The 26,717-nt window shown below is 39.8% G+C and overlaps 1 protein-coding gene across 1 annotated transcript in view; it reads left to right on the top strand.

Moving 5' to 3' along the window:
* The first annotated feature begins 355 nt into the window (after window positions 1-355).
* The window catches only part of FTCDNL1 (formiminotransferase cyclodeaminase N-terminal like), a 160,928-nt gene continuing 134,566 nt past the window's right edge, over window positions 356-26,717 (top strand). The window contains 4 exon segments of the mRNA XM_045034251.1: window positions 356-1,680; window positions 3,186-3,310; window positions 6,237-6,308; window positions 6,311-6,337. Coding sequence (XP_044890186.1) covers window positions 3,196-3,310; window positions 6,237-6,308; window positions 6,311-6,337 — 214 coding nt within the window. The 5' untranslated portion in view covers window positions 356-1,680; window positions 3,186-3,195.

Here is a 26,717-nt window from a genome sequence, read left to right as displayed (position 1 = left end):
AAATTATGGGATGAATTTTGGCTGGCAGAATGTAATTACCAGCCTTGGAATGGATCCAGGATCCTGAGGTTAACACCCCTCCTCTTGCCAACAGCCCTCCTACCTGCCAACACTCCGAGATGGAGAAGGCTGGATCTGACACAATCGCACATAATACTGTTGTGACATCTAAGTACAATGATGATGATGTGAGAAGCATCATGAACCTGATTTTTTTTAACACTCATTATGTTACTTATTTTTATGCCACATTAGGCTAGAAACCAAATGTCCACATAAATGTTAATTTCCTCAAATCTGTATTTAAAAAGTATAATTAGAAAATAAAAAATAGATTTAAAAATTAATTTATTCTGTCAAAGTAGTTATTTAGTGATTACTTCACTTCAGGAACGAAACCAGATCAAAGTGGTAACATTTAATCCTTTCTATATATATCAAAAAAAACAAAAACAAAAACAAAACAGGTCCTAATTTTTTGTAAATGTGTTCTCAAGGTTCACTGGCCTAGAAAAAAGAGAAATAATTATTAATGCCCGGTTCATGTAGCTCGTAAGTACGTGGGCAGGTATTAGTACTGCTTTTGTCCTGGGGTGGTTCCGGCGCTTGCCTACTCACAAGCGCTCCCGGGCAGCATTTCTCAGCAGAGACTTTACTGCAAGGGTGCGTTTGCATGTGCGCCAAAGAGCCCCCTGCTGGTGTATGATCAATGGGTAATGACCTCATCATTAGATTCTAATGCCCTTTTAAAAAAGTCATTCATTTACAAGAGACAATTGTGGAGAATCCCAAGGTAAAGCAGAGGGGGTGAGAAGGCAATTCCACGCTGAACGTTAAGGCTTCCGGGCCGCCGGCACGCGGTGGGTGCGGGGCCCCGCGGAGTGTAGGTCAGGCAGCGACCAGCAGAGCCTGCTCCCGGAGGCGTGCAGCGGGCTGGAGCGCGAGCTGGGCGCCCGGGGTGGGGGGCGGGGCCGGCGGCGTAAGCTGCGCGTCGCCGCCGCGGGGCGACCCCGACTCGGCACCGTGCTACTCCGCCACCCCTCCGCGCGCGCAGGTCGGTTCTCTCCCCGACGCGGAGGCGCGGGCGCTGCTCGAGAGCCGGATCCGGGGCAGCCCCGCCGCCGGCCGTCCTTCGCTCCCGGGCCCCGCGGCCCGTGGACGCCGATCGCGGGGCGGCGAGGGAGTGCCCCAAGGCCCGCGCCCAGTCCCTCGGGTTAGCCTTCGGCCCACGTGGCCCTGAGCCACTTCACACCGGAACCGGGGCGGGGCCACGCAGGGAGACCCAGCGGCGGGTTCCAACCCGAGCACGCGCTACCGCCCCCTCGGGGAGCCTTTTTGCGGCCCTAACAGCGCGAGCGGTGGTGCGTACGCAAGAGGCAGGTGATCTGGCGCAACTGTCGCGAACTGCTCCACTCCGCGCTGGCCCTGCTGGTTCCTCCCCCTGGGGGGGCGGCGGGGGGGGGGAAGGCCGGTTTTTGGTTTATGGCCGGAAGTAATCGAACTGGGTTTGGAGGGATGGGCGCACTAGGAGCGCCGTCTCCCAAACCACAGAGTGTTTGCGGGGTTGCTCTGGGTTACTTTGTAAGTGGAAGAGGCAGAGAAACACTTACCCTTTTCACTAACAAGCTTGACTGCTCTCCAAAATTCCGGTGGCCGCTAATTTCAGCTTTTGCTGTGAAGGTAGATTTTTCTAACACCATCTTTGTGTGATTTAACTGTCCACAGGGAATCAAAATGTGGAATGAGAGGATGAAACTAATCCTTTCTTTTGCACTGTTAGGGGTTGCCATAAACACCATTTGTTAAAAAGCATAATTATGTTGGGAAAGTGCCTGATGAGACAATTAAGCTACATAAACACACTGAAAACAAATGAAAGCCAGAAGACGCCCACACCCCTTGTGTAAAGCAATTTTTTGTTTACACAGAAGAGAGAGGTCTGAGCTGCCTTATTACAACAATGTTATTAATGTCTACAAAAGCCTAATGACCGTATTTTCTTGAATTTTCAATCATGAGATGATGGTCACAAGATGAAAACTTGCTTACAAACCTGAACTAACATGGAGCCTTGCGTTCCCTCTAGGTTAGGATGATTAGGCCCATGAACAATCCTAGTGAACAGAAGCCAGAGGATTGATGCATCGAGAGTACTATTATTTGCAGCAGAGCACACGGTTTAGCCAAAACTCATAAGCTTAAAGTTTGTCTCAAGCTTGGGCACCATTCACTGCGGTATTCCCCACACTGAGAACATTACCCGATACGAAATAACCCTTATCAAATAATTTGTTGAATGAATTCGTGAGGGCCACATTTATTTTTAGTTACGATGTTTAAAAGAGACCTAAATATGGCCTGGTCTTGAAAAGGGGAATTCTTTACTTATTATTTTGAGATATTTAAATTTCTTTAGTCAATAATATTTGAGAGTCGAAAAATGCCATTCTAGGTACTAAAAAGAATCAAAGCAACCTCCAAAACTTGTGTAATTAATGCATTTTCACCAAAAGGATCAGTCACATTTTTGGCATTGTTGGTTCACGTAGGATATATATCAGATTTCAGTTCCAGGAAGAGAATCCTGTGAAAAGATTTTCAACTGATACAGGAATTTTGGAGACTGAAGTATAAGAAGAATTTAGTCAAATAGTTGTCACTTAAAGCACCCAAAGAGTCCCTTTTATTTGTTCATATATTGCCTGTGGCATGGCCCATAGAGATAACCTTTCTTTTTGCCAGAAAAATAATTTTTATAAGAATCTTCATTTCTCTTTTTTACAGTTCCCTAGTTAAGTCTCATTTAACAAGAGGATCATGCTTATTTGATACATAGGACAGACCTCAAAAAGAGGATAAACTAAGGAAGATGATGTTTCAAAGGGAATAATATACTTTAACAAAAAAGTTTCATTTCCATGACAATTCAGGCTGAGTAACTTGCCCTGTGTGTTCTAGTGGTGTTAACTATGTTCCTACGTTCATATGTGTGTGGCCACCTACGCATGGTTTCCTGGTCGACTCGATCTGAGGATTTTATCCTTCAGGTGTTCTGCAGTAATGAAATGGTGAAATGTTCATATTATGACTGCTTGGTTTCCAAAAAACTAATTTTTATAAGGTTAATGAACATGGAAATATGAACACACCACAGAGACCAAAATGAACAATACTTTTTCTCCTAGAAAAATCACCATGTCTTCCTCCAGACTGGGGCTCTGTTTGGCTGCCTGTTTACTAAATATTTCAGAAGCCAGAAGGAAATACATTGTTGAGAACATAGCAAAAGCAGCTCTTCTTGAAAAAAATGGTAGGAACAACAGACAATTGAAGCGAATATGTAGTGTTTTGATAAATACAGTAATTTTTGTATAATGCAGACAGTGCTACAGAACACTCTTCTTTCTTCTTAGACTTCCCTCCTTGTTCTTGGGCTGTTACAGCTTTTGCAGGACCCCAGGATACTGAGATAGATCGGTTACTCAGATGTGCACATGTGCTCTTTTCCAAAAGCCTGCATACGCTCAGCAGCGCACTAATTCACATTGGAGAGCGAGTGTCTGAGATGAGCATTGTTGAAGATTTCAGGCTCCTGAGGAGGATATATTTACATAAAGGTTTAATGTTTCCCTCATGGGCCATTTATGTGATCATTAATAGAATGAGCATAATTGTACCTTATGCTTTTTATTCGACAGGTTAAATAAAAAATAAACTTGCCAAATACCAGCTACTTTTCAAAGCTCTCCTGCCAGCAAAGCCCATACTTTCATTACAACGTTATTATTTCTACTCCATTTTCTCCATATAAAAACTCTTAGGCAATTGCCTTTAAGTGATGTGTGTAAGATCACTCAGCAATTCAGAAGACTGGAACTCAAGCCTCTTTACTCCCTGGGCCAGTGTTTCCTGTGAGAGATACCACTTTTTATTTTACTCTCGTTAATATGCTCATGTGGTGACACACAGTTCTAGATACCACTTGTTTTTACTTTCATGCACACACAGAACACAGTGTATTTTCAGACTTCTAATCATTAAGTAGATTAAATTTAAATTTTTGGCAACAGGTGAGCATTAGAGTCACAATCCTGAAGCATTTGAGACAGTATGTTTTAATTTCTGATAGTCATTTTTGATTCGGTGGCTGTTTTTCGTGAGAAGGAAGTGTTTTCCCCTAGCCCATTTCTGATGATGAGCACATTTAAGTTACCGCCTTACAACTTTGCAGGAGCTGCAAATGTCTAAGAAAATTCCTGATAAATTGCCGATAAGAAAGCCCCTCTGGAGTCAGTCTGCAGCTATGCTTTCCCATTGTCTTTGTGGGAAGAGCCAGCTTGGGTCCCTCATTGTCAGACATAGTACCTCTAATGGGATTGGGTTACCTGTCTCTGTGATTAAGTGAACGTGCAGAGACATCTGTGGAAGCCATATACTGATGGACGCCTGAGTCTCAACTTCCCGTTTTTATCAACTTATTAGTGGCAGCAGCTCAAGCGGAATTACAGCTATTATACTCCATTACAAACACCAAACAATTTGCTTCTGCGGAGATCCATTGACAGTTCCTACTGCCAGCAGTAATTTTTTTTCTATATGCATGCTTAAGAAATTGCAGGAGAGAGGATTTCATTCTTCTAGCATTTGATTCAATTGTATCCTATGAAACTGAGAATAAAAGCTTTTCAGAAGAAGATTTAGGATGAAAAAATAAAATTATCTCTTTTCTTCCAGGAGCTAGAGGATGTTGAAAAAATACATAAAGTAAGAGGTTGTATAATCGTGTTCTTGGCTTCATCTTTTACAGTTTTAAAAATGAGGGAAGGTGGCACTAGTTAAGAAAATGACCTGTTGTTTTACAAATATTTTAAAGACGTTTATTTTTAAGTGAGTGGAATAAAACTATATCGTCCATATTTTTTCTGATTAAGCAATGTGAAAACATTTAAGTAGCCTAAAAGGTCTTAGGTAAAGGAACCTGAGTTATAAATTTTAGATGTATACCAGGGCAGGGCTCTATAGATGCTCATTTGGCTATGAGTGAGTGACATATGTTTATCTTTTCGTGTTATTAAAATTAATGGTGTAGGGCTGCTGTAAGCTCTGTAGTTCCTGTGTGTAACTTATTTTTCCTCTCCTCTGAAAAGATTAATTGTTAGGCTGCCAGGGGACAGGGCGACAAAGGTATAATAGCATAGCTAACGGTTTAATTACTGCCTGAAAACTTTTGTCCTTCACTTTGAATTTGCTTTTGTAGGCTTAAGGGGGACTTTTAAGGAGGCTGAACCAGGCTTGTAAACTTTAAAAATAACTTTGGGGTAATGTGCGGCTGCCATACAAGTGTATAGCAGCTTTCTCCTCCAGGTTACACATTCAAGTGAGTCATAAGCCACCAAAAGCTGGAAGTCGTTAACATCTGAAGGATGTTGGTGGCCTCTGAAAGGAGATGGTGGAGACAGAACAGTTTCTAATGGACAGGTGCATACATCCCAGAAGCCTGTGTTTCAGACACTAATTGGCCTATCCTCGTTTTACCAAATGTCAGATTTTTATCCAGACAGTTTGATTTGCGGGTTTTCGAAGGAAAAATTGGCAAAGCCTAGAGGACGAGATTGAGAAGGAGCAGAATTTAGAGTGATGTGATGTGGCTACTGAAAGAAGAGGCTACCATCTTAGACTGAGTTAAGAGAACCTTGGCAAACTCAGTAGCGAGTACAAGTCCAAGACACGATCTGGTGTAGACACCAAAGGCTAGCATCTGAGCTGAGCCGTCTGGTTATATAGTAACCAGATAGAGTTATAATCTAATAAGTAGCCATTACCACCTGGGAATTTCATGATTAGCCAATGTCGCTTCAAAGGTCAAATACCAGAATTTTTCTATTTTTTTAACACAATTTTTAATGTTTATTTATTTGAGAGAGAGAGAGAGAGAGAGAGAGAGAGAGAGAGAGAGAGAGCATGAGTGAGGGATGGGCAGAGAGAGAGAGAGAGGGAGACACAGAATCCCAAGCAGGCTCCAGGCTCTGAGCTGTCAGCACAGAGCCCAATGCAGAGCTTGAACCCACGAACCGTGAGGCCATGACCTGGGCTGAAGTTGGAAGTTTGACTGAGCCACACAGGCACCCCCCAGAATTTTTCTATTAAACTAAATTTAATTGCACCAGAAGATCTAAATTATTAAGGATTCATCACAGAAAAAAAATTCTAGCATGTATGTGTTGTTTTCTTTACAGGGCACAGATATCCTGAAGTATCAGTGCTCAATATATTTTCATTTTCTGATCAAGACTACAACAGATCAATCATTAAATAGCAGCTTCTGTTAATGAGTTAGGTAAGATTTCGGTGTCTTTATGTATATGTCTTTTGATGAAGGATAAGATTCAGGTAGACCTGAATGTTCTTTAATCACTGATTTCCTGTTTAAATCCTAATACTCCCGAGAATCTATCTTAAAACTGCATTTCATTATTCTTCTGAACATGTATATCTCAAATGTTTCCAATTTTCTCTTTAGTAAAATGAGCAATGGGGTCCAAGGTTTAATATTCTTTCACTGAAGATGATCCTGTATCAAATGTGGTTAAGGAAACCTTTTCTGGTTTTAACCTGTGAAGTAATAGTGTAGAAATCAGCCTTAATTTCACCAATAACTTGGCATGGAATGAAAGAATGAAATATGCCAAACAGTTGTGTTTTGGGTTGGGAGCCTGAAATCTTTTTTTTTTTTTTTAAGTTTATTTATTTTGAGAGAGACAGCACATGTGTAAGTGGGGGGCGGGGGGGGGGTTGGGCAAAGAGGGAGAGAGAGAATCCCAAACAGGCTCAGAGCCATCAGTGCAGAGCCTGATGTGGGGCCTGAACCCACAAACGTGATCTTGAGACCAAGATCCAGAGTTGGATACTTAACTGACTGAGCCATCCAGGTGCCCCAGGGAGCCTGAAATCTTGAGTTGGTTCATGGGTTGAAATGAAATGAGCTCCATGTCTCATAGGGATGTTGTCAGATTTAATAGGAAAACTTGAATTGGAAGAATCATAATTGTTTAAAGAAAAGCCTATATTAATACTGCTTAGTAAAGGGTTCCAAATATTTTCAAGTAAACCTGATTTCAACTGAGTGTCTTCTTTCAAAAGGTGTATTTTTTTGGAGAGCAAAAAGCTGACTGATAACTTCCAGCAAGCATAGGACTGATTGTCTTGAATGTTAATCATAGGATGTAAAATTTGCTTCTTTGTTATTTATCTCTATGGCTAAAATGGTCATATTACACTAATGAAAACTCAGAGTAGCAATAGTATAGGTGTTTATAATATGTACCTCGATATAATGATTCAATGAAAAACTCTAACTACTGAATAAGAGCAAAAATCAAATACTTATGCTTCAAAAAATGTATGTGTGTATATTTTAAAGTAATCATAAAACATTCTGAAAACATAGAATTTTATCAGATTAATTTGGTAAAATTGAAAAAATTGAAAGTAACCAATTAAAAAACTGACAAAGTTATTTAAGACTGATGAACATTGCATAATTCTTCTACTTTGGGGAATAAAGAGCTGGCAGAAATACGAAACTTTATGACAATTGGGAGGCAAGGCAAAGGGAACTGTTGATCTTTTATTTTTCTTTGTTTTGGATAAAAACAGTCTTCTATACAGATTGAAAACAACAACAACAACAACAACAAAAAACCCAGAACAACTAGTAAGACAGTAAAATCATAGCTGCTGGTTTAGATGCGATTGAAAGTTTAGTGATTGCTGTTTCCGGTTTCATGTTTTAAGGCAATTCCGTTTTGGCTGCCAGCGTGGAGGCTTTTAAGTCTGTGAATGTGGAGGCTCAAGAGGGGATCCACCTTGCCTGGGAGCAGTGGACCTCATTCCCATTTACACTCTATCTCGTGGACAAGTGGACAAGTGTGGAGCTGTGGCCTAAGTAAGAGAAAGTTTAGGGTAGTGTGTCATTCCTGGTTGGAAACCATTTTTTTTTTAAACAAATCAGAACAGTTTGTGACAATATAATCATTCCTCAACTCCCTGGAAGAGTCGACTTTGAAGAATTATATCAATAATAGGCTTTCATGGGTTGCAGTGCATACCGTGGCTTTGTGACTTCTCTCTCCACTTTCCACCCCATGATACTATGGAACACTAAATGCCGTGGGATGGGGGTAAATCAACCATTTGTCCCTTACAGATTTGCCATAGATCATGAGGAAAAACAACAGTAGTTTCTAATGAGTTCCTTAGATTCTTCAAGGCAGAACAATGGTGTGTTTGGCCCATCTGTGTCCTATTTTCTTGAGCAGGGGTAATGATGAGGTTGAAAAACCACTTAAATGTTAACTCCTACCCCTTTTTCCTCTGATTTTTTTTCTTTCTTTCCCTATGTACAACTCTCTTTAAGATTTGCTTTGGAACTGAACTGTCACATGCTTGATTTCAGCCCCAGGGGTAAGTTTAATTTGGAAAATTTGAGCTATGTCACTTGAGGTGTTTTTGAATTAGGCAAATTGGGAGAAAAGAAAGACCTTTTGCCTGGACTGTCTAGCTGCACCGTGGTTAATTACGAGATGCAGAGGCTCATAACCTTTGGGGGAAAGTCCGCCTTAGGATAATTGCATTCTTCTCTGTATGACCTCAGAAATCCCTGTATGATGTTGCCTCATGTATTTCATACTGAATTGTCTAACATTTGGGATGTAGATTTGGACTCTGAGCTACATCAAGTACTGGCACTAGTAAAAGAGACTTGTTTCCAGAGGAGCACCTCACCACTTGTGCTGCCTTTTAATGTGACCTCACAATCTAGGGATTATTTCCCAGGGAAGTCTTGGCCCAAAATTTGCTGTACTTTTTATCCAAGAAAGAGTTAAAATTCAGCATGGGGGAAATACGTTTCACACGAAAACGAAGAGTTCAGAATTGTCCAGACCTGAATAATGATTTTAATTGTCTTCAAAACAATTATGTTCAATTACATTAAATCTCAAATTAGCTAGTACATGAAGTTCTCCATTACATCAGGACTGGTCCTCCCCAGATGTTCATCCCGCGTAGGAGACAGTTGACAGTCGGATGGTCTGGACACAGTATTTCTCCCTTCCCTTGCCCTTTTGCTTCATTGGCAGCTACTGTACCTCATGATTTAAACATGGACATTTCTAATTAAATGAGAGCTCAGCTGCATTCTTGAAGTAATTTATAACATTTGATTTGAAATGTAATAGCTTCAATCTTCATCTGATTAAAAACAGTCATATACTGTACATGGTTACTATTTTGATGGCTGCAACATGCAGTTTTTATTTTTACATTCCCCTTTCGACACAGCTGTTCATCTAATATCATCCATTTTTTTAAAGCTTTTTTTATTTGTTGTTGTTGTTGTAATAGCATGTTCAGGCATTCTTATGAGGTAGAAGTATTCAATTCTAGGATCTTGCTGTTCTCACAACAGTGAAGGGACGTTTTTCACTAGGGTAACGCCTTCTCACGGAAACCAACTTTTTTTTTTTAATGTTTATTTATTTTTGAAGGAGAGGCAGAGCATGAGTGGGTGAGGGGCAGAGAGAGAGGGAGACACAGAATCCGAAGCAGGCTCCAGGCTCTGACCTGTCAGCACAGAGCCTGACGTGGGGCTTGAACTCACAAACTGCAAGATCATGACCTGAGCTGAAGTCAGATGCTTTAACCAGCTGAGCCACCCAGGCGCCCCGGAAACCAACTTTAAGATAATAATTTAACTAACTTTCTTTGGGAGGAAGGGCAATGGAGAAGATTCCAGTGACATGAAAAATAGTTAATATTTACATGTGTGATTCATGTACGCTTTATATGCAAATATTCTGAATGATGTATTTCAGAATTTTTTTATAGCACCTGTAAGCTTTCTTGTAACTTAAGGAATGAGTTCTTTTTTTTTTTTTAATGTTTATTTATTTTTGAGAGAGAGAGAGACAGAACTTGAGCCGGGGAGGGGCAGAGAGAGAGAGAGAGAGGGAGACACAGAATCAGAAGCAGGCTCCAGGCTCTGAACTGTCAGCACAGAGCCTGCTATGGAGCTTGAACTCACGAACCATGAGATCATGACCTGAGCCAAAGTCAGATGCTTAACTGGCTGAGCCACCCAGGTGCCCCAAAGGAATGAGTTCTTAAATTGAGGCCCAAAATTGGCGTTCAGGGCCTTATAAATGTCGAAATCATTTGCAAGTTTTATGCATGTGCATTTGTGTATATGGACATAGGGACAGACACACATAATTTTGCATATAATTTTAGTTTAAGAACTTTTAGAATAGAGAGCACAGGAATGCAGAGGCTCAGAGGTGAGAACATCCTGGGTTTGAGGACCTGCAAAGGACTTCAGCATGGCGTGCTAGAACTTAGAGATGAGGTGGGATGGTAGAGGCATTCCTGGGCATGTTAAAAAATGAAGCTTCAGAGATAATTAGAGGTCAGAGCATGAAGTCCTATATGCAAGGTTAAGGAGTTCAGACCTTATCCTAAAAGCAGTGGGAACCACAGAAGAGTTTTAAGCAAGAAAGTGGTATGATTGGTTTTGAATTTTAGAAAGATTACGCTGCCTGCATGATAGGGGATGGCCAGGAGGCAGGCAGACCAGTTTCGAAAGGTGGTGATAACAGAATCAAGAGTGGAGAGAATAGAATGGGGGATGTTGAGGGGTGGGAACAGAGTGGTGGCATGAAAGTGTCATCACTTACAAATGATGGAAGAAAGAGGATTTTGGGGAAAGAGCATGAATACATTTTTTACATGCTGCCATTTGGCAGTTAGATATAAAATTGAGAGCTAGGAGACACAGAGATCTAGTCTGTATTTATTTTAAGCTTATACTTTTTCAAAAATGTTTTGGACTTTGGTTTTCATTTTCAATTAAAATCACATTTGATCTATTAGGCTATATTTCATTTTTATCTCCATTGTCTCTCTAAATTTTTTTCTTTCCTCCCTTCCCCCCCTCCTCATTGTGTCCTTCCCTGTTTCTCTTCTTTCCTCCTTCCTTTCCTCTTTTTCCTCTTTGTTATTGTTAAAATGATACACACACAGCTGAAAATTGAATATTTTACAGGGTTTGTTTCCAAAACTCTAAGTACCTACATAGTCCCCTTTCCATATCACTTTAATTTCCTTCTCCCCAGAGCCAACTACTTTCCACTCTTTTGTTTTATCATTTAGGATTCAACTCCAGATATCTAAATACCAACTCATACTGGTACTTTTTGGTTTTTCAGTTTTGGGCCTTGTCTATTGAATTCTCCCTACAGAGGGTGAGAATTTAGCTTCCTTTCACCCCCACCCCTACCCCTGACCCCCAACACACACACTCTTCCCAATTCTCCCTCTTTTAGATATAGTTATATCAAAATTTGGATAAATATTTAGTGGTTACATTATTATAACTATGTAAATATTATTCATAATGAAGTACTTAGAATGTTATCATTTTACCCTTTCTATGCAACTTGTTGTTTTTTCTGGAACTGATCATTATCTTTTTAATTGTTTATTTAGTTTTTTATATATTGATCATTGGTTTAACCCCAAACTCTCTGCTAATAATGGGATCTCTCCATGCGTTTAGATAGAGCATTCCATGTATTGAATGTTCTATCAGTTTTATTATCTTAAAGAACCATCATCTATACCTCTCTGACCTGTTCTAATCAGGACCGGTTGCCGTAAACCCTAAATTTGTTGAGGATAACTGTCATTACGGCATCTCCCTTTATTATCATCCTGGGTGCTCCCTTCACCTCTCTCTGTGTTGGAAACACTGGTTCCTAAATCTCTTATTTTCTCTTTTTTGTCCCCCTTAGTTTATGTCCTCGTTTTAGTCGCACATATCTTTTACTGGCTTTCTTTAAAAAAGGTGGGAGCAGTATATTTTTGAGACTTTGCATGTCTGAAAATTCCATTCATTCTACCTTCACACTGGTAGTTTGACTAGGTGTAGAATTCTAGGTTAGAAATAATAATTCCTTTATTTTGAAGATATTGCATTATTGAATTCTTATTTTTATGTTGCTATTGAGACTTCTAAAGCCATTATGATTCCTGATCTTTGTATGTGATCTGTCATTTCTCTCTGGAAGCTTGTAAGATCTTCACTTTATTCCTAGTGTTCTGAAATTTCTGTGATGCACCTTTGTATGACTCTCTTTTCATTTATTATGCTAGATATGTGCTAGGCCCTTTGAATCCTTGAAACTTTTTATTTACTTATTTATTTATTAAATTTTTTTTTTGAATGTTTCTTTTTAAGAGAGAGAGAAACAGAGTGTGAGCAGGGGAGGGGCAGAGAAAGAGAGGGAGACACAGAATCTGAAACAGGCTCCAGACTCTGAGCTTTTAACACAGAGCCTGACAAGGGGCTCAAACTCATGATCTGTGAGATCAAGACCTGAGCTGAAATCAGACACTTAACTGACTGAGCCATGCAAGGACCCCTGAAACTTACAAAAAAAAAAAAAAAATTTAATGTTCATTTATTTTTGAGAGAAAGAGAGAGAGAGCATGCATGAGTGGGGGCAGGGCAGAGAGAAAGGGAGACACAGAATCTGAAGCAGGCTCCAGGCTCTGAGCTGTCAGCACAGAGCCTGACACGGGGCTTGAACTCATGAGCTGTGAGATCATGACTTGAGCCAAAATCAGACACTTAACCCACTGAACCACCCAGCCACCCCGAATCCATGAAACTCTTATACCTCAGTGCCAGACAGTTCTCCTGAATTATTCCATTGATGATTTCTTCCATTCTTCGAGTTTTTTTCTGGAAGACACATTATTTGGATATTGGAACTCTTGTGTTGGTTCTCTACATTTATTTTCTTTCTTTTGCCCATCACTTTATATTTTTATAATACTTTCTGGAAAATTTCCCCTACCTTATATGCAAAGCCTTCAGTAAGTTTTTCATTTCTTCTGTATTAGTTTCCAGATGCTTTTATTTACTCTTTGAGTGTTTATTTTATTTTATTATTTTAAGTAACATCTGGTCATATCTCATGAATACAGTATCAGTGGATACTTTTTGATATTTTCTTCTTCCTGCATTGTGTCTGCTTTCCACCCCCTGCCCCTAACCTGGATATTCTCAGTATGTAGGTGGGGTTTGTCAGCTGTAGACTCATCTGGCTGGGTTGTTTCTTTGGGGAACCCCTCAATTAGTATTTTGGTTTTTTGGTCTTTTCCTCTTGAGCTGTTGAAGTTTCCCAGAGAAGTATCTTCCAATCGTCAGCCCACAGGGTAGACACAGCTGTGTATGTTTTAAGAAATGAGTTGTAGAAGAGGGCTGGTAGAGTCAGCATTTAGTTTGTGACTATTCTCTAAGCTCCCTTCTTTTCCTTAATCATCCTTGCCCTCAGCCGTGCCCAGTGTTCCCCAGCCCAGATGCCTTAGGTTTTACCTCTTGTGTCTTCTGCCAGGGTGGAGGCAGGGCACTTGCCTGTCTGTGTGGAGGGGGTGTTGCTCTAACTGCTGCTTAAACAGACTTCCCACCAGTCTTCCTGTTTTGAGCTTTGCTGTTAGCTTCCTTTCCAACGTAAGGCTGCCATTTCTGATCATGACCAGGTGCCTGTGGTATAAGTCAGGTTGCTTTTCTGCTGTCCCTCTTGTTGCCTTGGGGCTCTTAAGTCCATTGTCACTCTTGTAGTTGTTTTCCAAGTTCCAGTGCTATTGCCTCCGCTTCCATTTCTCTTCCATTTGTCCGAGTGAGTCATTGCTTTTAAAAAGTATCCCTTTCCCATCTTTTTCCTGGGGTTCTTTGGAGGAAGTGAAAGTAAACATAAGATAAGGGCCTACACTCTCCTCTTTACTTGGAAGCCCCTACTTCTGTAATTCTTTTCAATGATTTTTAACTAGTTTGTATCATTCAAGAACACTTAATTCACCTAATTTGGAATCAATGGTAAGTTTATGGGAACATATATTTTTTTGTCTTATGTCCAACTCGATAGTGAAGATATTTAGTCTCAATCTCTGGGCTTTTATACATATTTCATAAGCATTTTCTCTGAAGGGTTGCTGTGGGTCATAGTGCTTCCTCTATGTTTTTCATTTCTTCCTTATTCAGTGTTTTTACATGTGGGAGCCAGGGTTTCTGAAACATGACTTTGTTTCCCATTCACACATAAACCTTCATGAGAAGGACTGAGTGAAAATGTGGGGAAGGGGTCAGGACAGAAGGTGCTCAGGCAAGTTCTCCCAGTGATTTGCTGGTGGCAATGGGCTTACCTAACATGTAGGCTCATGATATTCAACTTTAAAAGTCTGGACCATCATGGGGCACCTGGGTGGCTCAGTCAGTTAAACGTCTGACTTCAGCTCAGGTCATGATCTCACAGCTCGTGAGCTTGAGTCCCGCATCAGGCTCTGTGCTGACAGCTTAGAGCCTGGAGCCTGCTTCAGATTCTGTGTCTCCCTCTCTCTCTACCCCTCCCTCACTCATGCTCTGTCTCTGTCTCACAAAAATAGATACATTAAAAAATAGCCTGGACCATAGCTATGAATTTTATAAATGATATGGAAGCTTGCTTTTTGTTTTATGTCATTAATCAGATGAAATAATGTTTGTACAATGCCAGATAAACCGACATTATTTAGAAGACTGGAAAGATAATGTGCTAGCTAAGTAAGTTATATGAATAAAGAAATAGATCTTACATGATTGATTTTTATTTTTTTGATTTATCTATAAATATATATAAAACATTAATGAATTTGATTAGAATTATCAGCCTTGTTAGATGTTTTTTCGAGTATTTTTATGACTTGGGGGACATGTGCCATGGCAGATTCACACGATGTCAACACTTGTGTGATAGTCTTGAGACCCTTTGATTACCTTATTACAGATTGTCAAAACATGGGCTGATCTGGCAAATCAGGCACAACTTTCCACTTCAAGAATTTTCTACCCTGATTCTCTAGTTGCTATGGAGATTGTCTTATAAAACAGCCCTGGATTTGGTTGAGATTAGTCAATTTAGATGCTGGGTTCTGATATAATTCTCTCCACCATCAGCAATGCCCTCATTGCCATAGCATAAAAACAGTGGCTGATTTTACGAGCATATGTTAACATAGTTTTAGGACATAGAATTTAGTTTGAGAATTTTAGGAAACTGGCACCATATTCTAAGAAAACTTAAAAAACAAGGGGTTGTGCATTGGGAAAGTACTTAAAATATTAAGATTGATTTCCAGTGACTTTAGCACATTTTAACTGCAAAAGGGAGTTACCAGGTTGTTCATAAATGCATATTGCTACAGGTTTAATAAATGCAACAGGATTATATCTACTAGTGCAAAAACAGAGGTACTGATGAGGAAGGATAAGGCCAAATAGGAGAACTGGGATAAACTGACCTGTTCTTCCATGACTGGCAATTATGGATGAACTCAACCATACTTGAAAACGCTGTACTCTTTTCTTTCACTTTGACTCTGCAGTAACCTGAAGTCCAAGCAAGTTAGCACCCCACGGGGCAAGCCATGACCAGTGGAGGGACCTGAGCTTTTGTCCCTCACTTGGACAATCCTGAGGCCCATTCCAGCAAGGCCAAGCCCCAGTTGCTCACAATGTTGACTTGCTTGATAACACACCATTGTATTGGCTCTCCCTCCTTCCCCATTTCATTATTGATGTGTATCAAATAGGATTTATTGAAATATTGACAAAAATGACTATATTTTAAGAATCTTCTAATTGGGATGAATGGGTGGAGTACATGAAATCTTTGCTACCTGACTGTATACTTCTTATAATTCTTTCCTAGTCTGTAAGTCACTTATAAGATTTATAGTTAAAAATTGGAAGGCCTTCTTGTTCCCACCAGTTCACCTGGGTAAAGGGTCTCAGCATACTCATGATGAAACCATGGATCATTGTGGCAGACATTAACACTCACCCCTTACTAGTAAAGACATCCCTAGGGGGTCATCAAAGTTTAGGGGCTCTAGGTTTTCTGATTTGGGGTATTTATAGTACCCAGTGATTGATTTTATGTGATTGTTCATGGTGTCTTAGAGAATGTGGACCTAATAAGGGATTTATAGCAGGTGACTGACACCAATGCTAACTTTTTGACCCCAGGTCCCCTGTCCTTGGCAGTTCTTTTCCTGGGTTTCTTTTCCTTTTAGTCCCTGCTTCCTAGCATTTGCAGTGACTTCCAATATCAAGGTAACTAGAATTAGAAAATTCTAAAGAAATGACATAGTGATGCTAAGACATTGATGGGCCTGTGAAATGAAATACATCAACCCAAGTCTGTCCACACCCTCATGTGGACAGCCCTTCTACCTGCTATCCATTGATCAAGTGAGGGTGTGCTTCTTCAGGAGACCCAGAGCATGTGGTAATGGTAATGACAACAACATATTGTTATAACATTGTTATCAATTAGATCAATTATCATTTGTTCCACTATTAAAATTGCATATATTAAAAAACGCATTCTCCAGCTTTAATTAGTGAGATAATATCTTAAGATATTAATTGTTGTGCACTTCTTTTCCCCGGAGCCTAATGCGTGTGTGTTTCCTGCTGAGTTATTTGCTACCTTGAGGGGTGTAGAATTTTTATAGTGGGAATGAGGAAGTAGCAGTCAGTGTTCATGTTTGAATTTTTGACAACCAAAAGGAGAAGGCTGGGAAAACCAGTACAAAAAGTTTATACCATTGCAGTAGAAAAGAGAAGGGAGGAGGCCACCTCACTCCCTGCCTAGAAGAAGGTGAGGACTGGGGTCAGGGTTGGAGAGGAGGGTGTTTGTTATAAATAGTGCAGTTTTTCCTTTCCCAAATTTTGAACCAGTTTAATGGTAAAGAAAGGCAGATGAGAAAGGGAAATACTACCTTTAATACTGATGAAACTAACATTGACAGATGAGCTAACTCAAGCAGAGAATTAGACAGACTCATCCAGCCAGTCACAGGCAGCACTGGGCAGCACAGGCCTGCCCGTGGAAAGCTTTTGGCAAGGAAGAGTGGGCCAGAATGTGTGTTTCCTGCTGACAGCTCCCCAGAAGGAAGAAGGAGGAAGGGTATGCCTATGCAAACCCAGCTTCTCTCCCAAACTCCCCATCAGGGAATGAAATTTAGGAGGGAGCACGGCCAATGTTAATTTCCTAGGGCTAAAATAACAAAGTGCCACACACTAGGTGGTTTAGTATATGTGCTGCCGAAGCGAGCACCACTAGGTGGTTTAAACAACAAAAATTTATCTCACAGTTCTGGGGGCTAGAAGTCTGAGATCTGGGCGTTAGTAGGGTTGGTTCCTTCTGAGGGTCGGGACAGAAGGACCTATTCTATTTTGGCTTGTAGATGGCCCTCTTCAAGTTTATGTGTCATTTTCTTTGTGTATTGTCTATGTCCAGATGTCTCTTTCATGAGGACACCAGTCATATTGGATTTGGGCTCCACTGTATTCCAGTATATGACTTCCTCTGAACTAATTTTATCTACAATGTCCCTATTCCCAAATAAAGTCACATTCTGGGGTCCTGGGGGCTATGACTTCAACAAATGAATTTGGAGTTTGAGGTAGGGCACAATTTAACTTCTTTTTTTTTTTCATTTTTTTTTTAACGTTTATTTATTTTTGAGACAGAGAGAGACAGAGCATGAACAGGGGAGGGTCAGAGAGAGGGAGACACAGAATCCGAAACAGGCTCCAGGCTCTGAGCTGTCAGCACAGAGCCCGACGCGGGGCTCGAACTCACGATTGCGAGATCATGACCTGAGCCGAAGTCAGCCGCTTAACCAACTGAGCCACCCAGGCGCCCCCACAATTTAACTTCTAACAGCCGAGCAAGACCAGAAGAACTCTCTCTTCTTGTAGAAGAAATGTTAGTAGTGAGCAAGAAACATTTTTCCCCAAAAGAAGATATAGAGAGGTGGGTATGGTTTCTGTGGAAATGGGCATCCAATGAGAGATGGTGAAGAGCAGGGAGACTAGAAAGGGCACTGGGAGAACCTGACCTGTTTAAGGGGCAAATGGTGGAAAGTAAGGGCGAGGCTTGTAATTACTGAGAGCTTGTTGAGTGTGGTTGGTGGCCAGTGGTCAGGAAGATGTGTGGGAGCCAGACGTATACAAGGAAACCAAACTAACTCATGCAGACTATTTGTTTACGAATTGGGGAACACTGGTTGGGTGGAAAAGCCAAATTAACTCTTTGCTGCTGTGGGGAGTGGGCTTTCTGTTTATTGAAGGCTATTTACACAGTGATGATATATCAGCCAGCAGAAAGATTCCTTCTGGCAGAGCCATTCCCAAGGCTTTGCTATGTCCCATCTGAACTTTTCTTTGGGGGCATCCCCTGCTTCTCAATAGCTGCCTGAAAGAAAGGGAGAGGCCCTTACTTAAGAGGGACAGTCATAGGAAGTGACATGCCCAATTCAATGCCACCTACATATGCATGTTTATGTGCCTGTGCATTTTTCATCAGCATGAACTAAAGGGTTGCATCACACTGGGTGGCTAGAGAGGCAAGCTAACTGGTAAGTGGTCAAAATAAGGATTTTGAGGCTGAATAAACCTGAATGCAAATTTCAGATCTGCCACTTATTTGCCAGCTGACATCAGGAAAATTTTTTAGTCTCTTTTATAGTCTTTTTTTTTTTTTTTTTTTTTTTTTTGTATCTATACAATGGGGAATACTATCCTCCTGTGAGGACAATTATGAGAAATAATGCCTGTGTAAAGGTCTGGTACTCTGCCTCCCACCACTAAGTAGCCGTCACTGTTTGTGGCAACTCTCTGTGGCCTTACAGAGAAGGGTGCTGAGCGGTTGGGGCCCAGGCTGTTCCCCTCCGCCATAAAGGGAGCAGATCCCTCTTCTCCCTTTTGTGTTATTAAGATTCCAACTAAGGTGCCTTTTGAGTAAAAGGATTGCAAGACAAGATGTTTGAAAACCTCTTGAGCAGGAGATCTCTAAAGTGCTTTCAGCTCTAAAATTCTAAGATCTATAGTGGACAGCTTCTCCCTGTTGGTTCTTCTTTGCAAAATAATATGCAGTGCCTATTTCAGAGAAATATTATGAAGATACATGAAGAAGTATTTGTGAACATCCAGACGGTACTGGAGTGCCTGTTATCTTTCCATTTACCATAGTTAATGGTATTGTGACTATCAGAGGAGTGTAATGGAGTACTTTCTCCTAAGAAAGATGGGGCAATGGTATCTGTACCTGAAACAATTAGGGAACACCATAGGACAGATTAAAACATCGTATTACTGAATACAGCATAAATTACATATGCTGGGTCGCTTAGGAAAGTATAATTCTTTAAATGAACGATATCATGCCTACACAAGTGGTAATTATATCAGCATATGCCCTACACAGGAATAACAAGCTTTTGTATATATATCTCTATGAAAGTATGTCATATACAAGGATATGAAAATAGATAAAAAATGTATCCCCAAACTATTAGTATACTATGTATTTTCCTGGATACCTATTTCTTCATGAAAATATATGATACATAAAGAGTTTGGGGGCATGCGATTCCTATTTTTATAATAAAGATAGAGGATAGGTGAATTTTTTCATTCTGTAATTGAAAACAGACCTAGAAATATTAAGAACCTCATGTTTTTACATCAAGACAGTAGCATTATGAAGGATCCTCATAACTCTTTATTAGACCTTGCCTAGGACTTTTTATTAATTCTCTTTTTCAAAATTTCAAGCTTTCCACAAGAGATTAAAATTCACCTCTGACCATCACCCCCATCTCTGGTCTCCTGAACACTCCCTGCCAAGTTATGGTATGAGTATATTATTCTCACTCTGAATTCAGAATTTCTGCATGCTTTTGTTTATGTATGTATATGTATATGTATGTATATAGTCATAAACCCAATATAGTATTGCTTGTGTGTGTAAATATAAATGCTATCAAAATAGAACTTTTTCATTCAGCAAGATATCTTGGAAATCTATCCATGCATGGTATTACATGTAGTTCTAGTTTATTCCTTTTAAATGCTGTATAGTATCAAAGTGTAAATATGTCACATTTTTTCCTATTCCCCTATTTGTGGACACTCAGATTATTTCTCATCTTTCCCGACTACATATAATGCAGTAGTGAACTTTCTTGAATAGTCTTTCTTGTGCACAAATGCACAAATTTCTCTAGTGCAAAAAGAAAGGAATGGAATTATTAGGTACAAATATTTTACCATATTTTGCCAGATTAAGTTTTACATGAAAATTTATCAAGTGTTTACCCTCATTTCTCCATGAGCTCATTTCCATAGTAGGTAACAAATTTTTTTTCTTTGCACTTTATTTTTTACTGCCCAGCCAGTGAAAAACTGACAACTCAGAGACACAAGTGGAATTACTTTTTCTTAGCAAGTTCTGTTCATTTTGAATCGTAGATTCTTTTATCAGTGTATCATTATTTGTACGCTTATTTGCCCTTTAGGAATGAAACATGACGGAGTGAACAGTAGCATCCAGTGATGTCCCCTAGAGTTTTGTTCCCCCCCCCCCCATTGTTTTCTGCTACTTCAAGAAAGAACAGGCAACAGAATGTGTCAGTAGAAATGCAATTTAGGGATTGCACTTGATCTCGTTTTTCAGCCTGATGTTTCTCTTCTTTCATCATAAAGATCAGCTGCATTTTATTTTTTTTCCAGTCCCTTAGAATAACATCCAGTTCTAGTCAGCATGTTTAATGTACTTCTCAATGATGTTCTAGCATAATAAATTTTCGTATCTCGTGCATATGTACATATGGTAAAAATTTCTTCAAGTTCTAGCCATGTGGGGGAGGAATATTGTGGTTGCTTTGTTAATGCAGTGTTTGTGTTGGAGCGGTTAGGGCCCCGCGCTTTAACTCTCAGCGCAGGGCGTAATGAGATGGCTTTGATGGTGGCGGAAGAGTCTAGTGGGACGGTCCCAGCTTCACACTTCAAAGCCGAGCATATGGGGCGAATACTGGGTATCTTCGTGCTCTTTGGGGATGGATGGTTGAGAGACAATTCTTAACAGCTCTGTTTGATGAAGATATTGGAAAAGAAATGGTCTATCTTTAAAATAATCTTGAATTGCAAAGAGAGAAATTTCCACCCCCTTCCGTGGACTGAAGGAAGAATAATTTTTTCCTAGTCTGCACTTAATTAGAGGCAGTGCAGCATGACACTACGATGCTGTATTTTCAAATGACTTCTCTTTGAAAGGACTGTGAGATGAATCGGCCAGTTTTATTTTAGGTATTTGTATGAATTTAGGCAAAAACTTTTAGGGCTATCTGTTTTACCATCTGAGAGATTTTTATGGCTTCTGGTAGAGAATCTTTTTTTTCCCCTTCTCATTAAAAAATACATAAATAAAAAAATCAACTAAACAAAAAACTTGGCTATATGAAGAGAGCTAGACTAAAACCATAGGACGCTTGTAAGATTTCAAGTCTAGCACCCAGTTTAATTTTTAGATTCTGTGCTTCTTTCCCTTTACTTGTTACTGCGTGCGAGGTGATAGGGTTGAAAAATACTCTTTCTGATTGCTGTGTACTTATGAAAAAAGTTGATACTTGTTTAGGTATCATTAGAGTTCCAGTTTAAAAGTAATTATGATAAGCCACACATCATATCGTCGGTCAGAGGAAAAAAAATTATCCATTCCTAGAAGAAAAGGAATGACAGGCCTGAGTTTTTTTCCTGGTTGTGTCTTTTGGCTGCTATTAAAAACATAACAAAACTGAGTTTGTCAGTTATGTTCCTCGTGCTGAAATGCAATTCTGTTTAACAGTTAAATTTTAACTCCATTTATACCAGTAGTCCTAAGTCCTGAACGAAACAAAAGCAGAAGGGAAAAGGATGATATTAAATACCACTGGAGACATGAAGTATGTGTTAGTGTAAGGAAGGCATAGACATTTAATTAAGCAGATCCTTAACTACTGTCTTTACATACAACTTTATTGTAGCTTCTCATTAAATACTGCATTTCAGCCACCCTTATGTCTGTCTGTTATAGGCTCAGAGAAAAGTGTTTTGTTAAGAATATGAAGCTTAAACTTCTCATTGAGTGGAGGCATCTCATTGCATCGATCCCTCCTTTTACAAAGAGGTTTAACCACACTCATAGATGTCTCTAAAGTTAAGACTAAAAGTGATGAATGCACATGTATAGAAATGTAAATAAGGTCACCCAATCAGGAGGGTTCAAATATATTGAGAAAATATTGTTACTATCAGCCTTTTCAAGAGAAAACTAGTGAAAATTGATAGAACCGTTAATGATGGTGGGAAAAAATTGTCAAAAATGGAAGAAAAATGAAAAACTATTACTCTTTAAATAGAGCACAATTTAGCTGCAGGGTTTTGCTTTGCTTGTTTCAAGACCAGCATGATGGCATCATACTCTTTCTGCGCAAGGTGATCCAGATGTTTGCCTTGTGTGATGGTACTGACTGGTTGAGGCAGTCCATAGGTACAGGTAGCTTTTGACAGCTGCTGATGGGACTGTTGTTCTGAGGGCAGCTTGTAAAACATGAAGATAATGGTGGAAAATGGATCCATGGTTTCTCACTAAGAATATGTTGTACTCCCACTGCTGTTAAACCCAATTCTCACTTCGTTAACATAGCAACCCCTTTACTCTCTTCTGTATGTTTGGAATGGACACCACTCACCCTGGTTTGCAGTTATTCCAATGCCTGCAAAGCGCTTAGGAACCAAATTCAGTTCACTCAACCTAAAAAGTGTTAACTACAAGGCCCTGCCTCAGGGAGTATGAAACCTGGATGGAGGAACAAAAGTCCACAATTAACTATATAATACAAGTAGGTTAGGTTTCATGTTATATTAAAAGAGGTAAAATACTGTGTGAACACACGAGAGGGAGAAATGAATTTCAGTGGAGGGAGAGCACATCTATGAAACAAAGATTATTAGTTCAGAAGTCCTGTTTTCTTGGGATTCTTTGAAAGTGCTGAAAGTCCCTGCTCTGGAAACATTGGACTCCACTGTAGAGGAAGTGGCAGCTTTATAGGAAATGCACACGTAACTATTGTTTTAAATAATAATGTCACTTATCCGAAAACTGATGAGTCGTAGTTTCCCACGGGCTTGAGCTTGAAGTATTCAGAATCTTTATCTTCTGTGAAATGTGTTTGATTTGCATGGTGTGATCATTTGAAGTTAACATGGGATGATTTTAACATAGATTAATTGTGAATATAAAATAATAAAATTAAAACTAGCTCTTTTGAATATGTAATTTATATCACAAATAAAATAACTTGCTAGTAAGCTTCTGACTAAATTGATGCTCTTTAAAATGCAGGAAATCTAAATTTACTTTTCAGTAAAATTACAAATCCCACCCGCCATGGGCCCCTAAGTTGCAATTATTAGAAGCACAAATGGTATTTCCTTGAATATGAAGAGTGTCATATACTATCCTTATTACTCTCTATCATTCTGGCTTTTGTTGTCTTTTCACTGTATTCAAATAATGAAATATTTCTGGCTTCACTAAAGAACAAAAATTAAGTTAGATTCCTTCCACCATGATTTTGTGTAGAAGAGAGCATGGAAGGGGGCTGTTGTTAGAATATTTAGGGATTTCTAGTAGGTAGGGACACACCCATCCAGGAAGGTATCCAGAATTTTTGGAATTCAGAACACTAGGGTGGGCTTGCAAAGAGGAAAGGAAGCAAGCATTTAGAGTCCTGTATACCAGGGATTGTGCTAGGTGCTTCTCTTAGCTTATTTAATCTAAATTTCTTCCTTCATTCTATGGAGCTGTTTCTCTACTTTTTTTTTTTTTCTTCCTTTATTTTGCTCTCCATTCCTTACCCTTCCCCTTTCTTTTCCTTTGATTTTACTGAAGTATTTTAAAGTAAGTTCCAAAGATCATGTTATTTTATTCCTACATATTTAATTTAGATCTTTAAGCAATATGGACATTCTCTTACATAACCACAGTGTCCTTACACCTGGCAAAATGATAATTCTTTGGTACCATCTAATATCCAGTGTATAATCCGGGCAAATGTCTTTCTGTGATGGGCTTATTTGAATCTGAATGTACACCTCATTCACACACAGCATTGATTTATTGTCTCTTTCTCAGTTTTGATCTAGACCAGTCGCCCTGCATCACCCTCCCCACTCCCTTTTTTCCTGCCATTACTGGTTGTAGAAACTGGGGCAGTTGTCCTGAATCTGTTTACTCTCTTGTGGTATCATTGAATTTTGTCTCCATCTCTCACATTTTTTATAATCTTTAAGTTAGATTTAGAGGCTTGATTAGTTTGAAGTTCAGTTTTTTTTTTTTTGGCAAAAATTCTTAAAAGGTGGGCCTAGAGCTTTCTGCTACACTTGTAACAAGATGTGATAATGTCTGGTTATCTCAGATCTGGTGGTGCAAAGATGAATTACCTTTGTTTCTACTGGAATTTTCCAGAGGGCTTCATCTATTGATGATCTTTGTCTGAAATAATTATTTTCTTAGGTGCTGTGAAATGACAACTTTCTAATTATATCAGTACTTGCACATGTATTAGTTGGATTTTTTTTCTGTTAAAAAAAAAATCTGTCATCAGTTCAGGCTATCTACCTACCCTGAAACACAATTTATACAAGAAAGGCAGGATAAATGCTTTTTCCTATTCCTTTTAATTGCCACATTTCTAGATAAGGAGTTGGTGCTTCAGAGGAAGCTTAACAATTTTTTTTTTAATTTTACAGAGAAATTGAGGCTCAGAGATATCAAGTAAATTGTTCAAGATCCCAAATAGCTATTAAGGAGTGGAAACTGTATTCAAACTGGTATCTTCTGGCTTCAAAAGGCATGTTATTTGCACTAAACCAAAATGCACCCCTGTCCTTGAACCCCTATTGCTGACTAACAGCTGGGGGCTGCTCCTGTAAATCTCTCCCACTGCTTTGGTCTTTAGGAACCAGGCTCCAAGAATACTTCTTTGCAGACATTCTGGGCTTTATAAATGCATGCAGTGCTCCAGAATGATAGTTCCAGATGGAGGTGCTGGCCTGGATAGGCAGAGAGCTGGGCAAAGCCAGAAAGCACGTCACACTGTTTAGGAGGGGAGACTGTAGGCATCACAGTTTGTGCTCTGTACTCCTGCAGCAGCCAAAGTATGAATCACTCTAAGTTACCGTGGAGCAGATATGGGTGATCAGAACAATTTGGAGAGTTGTCAGATATTACGATGTCTTAATACCCTAACTCTCCTAAATGTTCTCGCAATGCCCACCCCCTGCCATTCCAAATTTGAGGGAGAATTTAACCAACTGCCTAAACATTATTTTATAATTCCTAAACCTCAGTTGGCTGTGTGTCCCGAGCACCTGGCCACACCCACCAGCTGTGGTCCTTTGGTATCTTGATGTAGTGTTAAAGAAGCAGAGATCACTTAGTAACATTTGGAGACTTTCTTTGTGGTGTGTATAACATCATGGGCTTCCAATGCCTGAGTCCCAACCTGACTCAAAGAAAGAACATGTTCCTAGATTTAATACAACCCAGAGGTACAAAGTATATTTTAAAAAGAAATTTTTAAATGTTTATTCATTTTTTTTTAATTTTTTTTTCAACGTTTTTATTTATTTTTGGGACAGAGAGAGACAGAGCATGAATGGGGGAGGGGCAGAGAGAGAGGGAGACACAGAATCGGAAACAGGCTCCAGGCTCCGAGCCATCAGCCCAGAGCCTGACGCGGGGCTCGAACTCACAGACCGCGAGATCGTGACCTGGCTGAAGTCGGACGCTTAACTGACTGCGCCACCCAGGCGCCCCAAATGTTTATTCATTTTTGAGAGAGAGAGAGACAGAGTGCAAGCAGGTGAGGGGCAGAGAGAGCGAGACAGAATCCAAAGCAGGCTCCAGGCTCTGAGCTGTCAGCACAGAGCCTGATGCGGGGCTCATACCCGAGAACGGTGAGATCGTGACCTGAGCCAAAGTCAGATGCTTAACTGACTGAGTCACCCAGGCACCCCAGAGGTACAAAATGTTTTTAAGTATCTTCTACATTTTACCCTTCCCACCAACATGGCGGTCTACATTAGAAACGAAAAAACAGCCAACTCTAAAATTGCAGTTGGACCGATTTTCTATGCTTGTTGTGGCTAGAGGCCCCATCTTATCCTCTGGTGTTCCATAACGTACCTCTAAATAAAGAAGGCCCATACTCCTGCCATCCTAAGGCAATACCACAATTCTCTAAATACCTAAATTTTATATATCCAGCCTACATGTATGCCATCTCTATCCTTGGTTACAGGGGACTGCAATTAGCCCCATGAAAAGATGGCATCTGCAGCAAACAGAAGTCCTCTGAAGCAGTTCTCCAGAATAAATAGGAAAACAATTCTGTAATCTGCCTTGGGAGATAAGGTTAGAGACAGGAAATCCAGAAATAAGGAATGGAGGAAGAGGATGAAAAGTTGTCATTCAGAGTAGCCTCCAATTAATTTTAAATATTAGACTTCCTTACAGAATATCTGGCTTAGTGCTTATCCAGTAGAGCTTTCTATGATGATGGAAATATTCTATATCTGCACTGTCCAATAGGGAGACTCCTAGCCATGTGTGATTACTAAACCCTTGAAATGTGTCTACTGCCACATTTAATTTTTAATTATATTTTATTTATTTATTTAAATTTTAGTTTTTATTTTTACCCTTGACTCCCCTTCACTC

This window comes from Felis catus, chromosome C1 (genome assembly GCF_018350175.1).
Source record: "Felis catus isolate Fca126 chromosome C1, F.catus_Fca126_mat1.0, whole genome shotgun sequence".
NCBI lineage: Eukaryota > Metazoa > Chordata > Mammalia > Carnivora > Felidae > Felis > Felis catus.
This window is presented reverse-complemented; position numbering and strand designations above follow the sequence as displayed.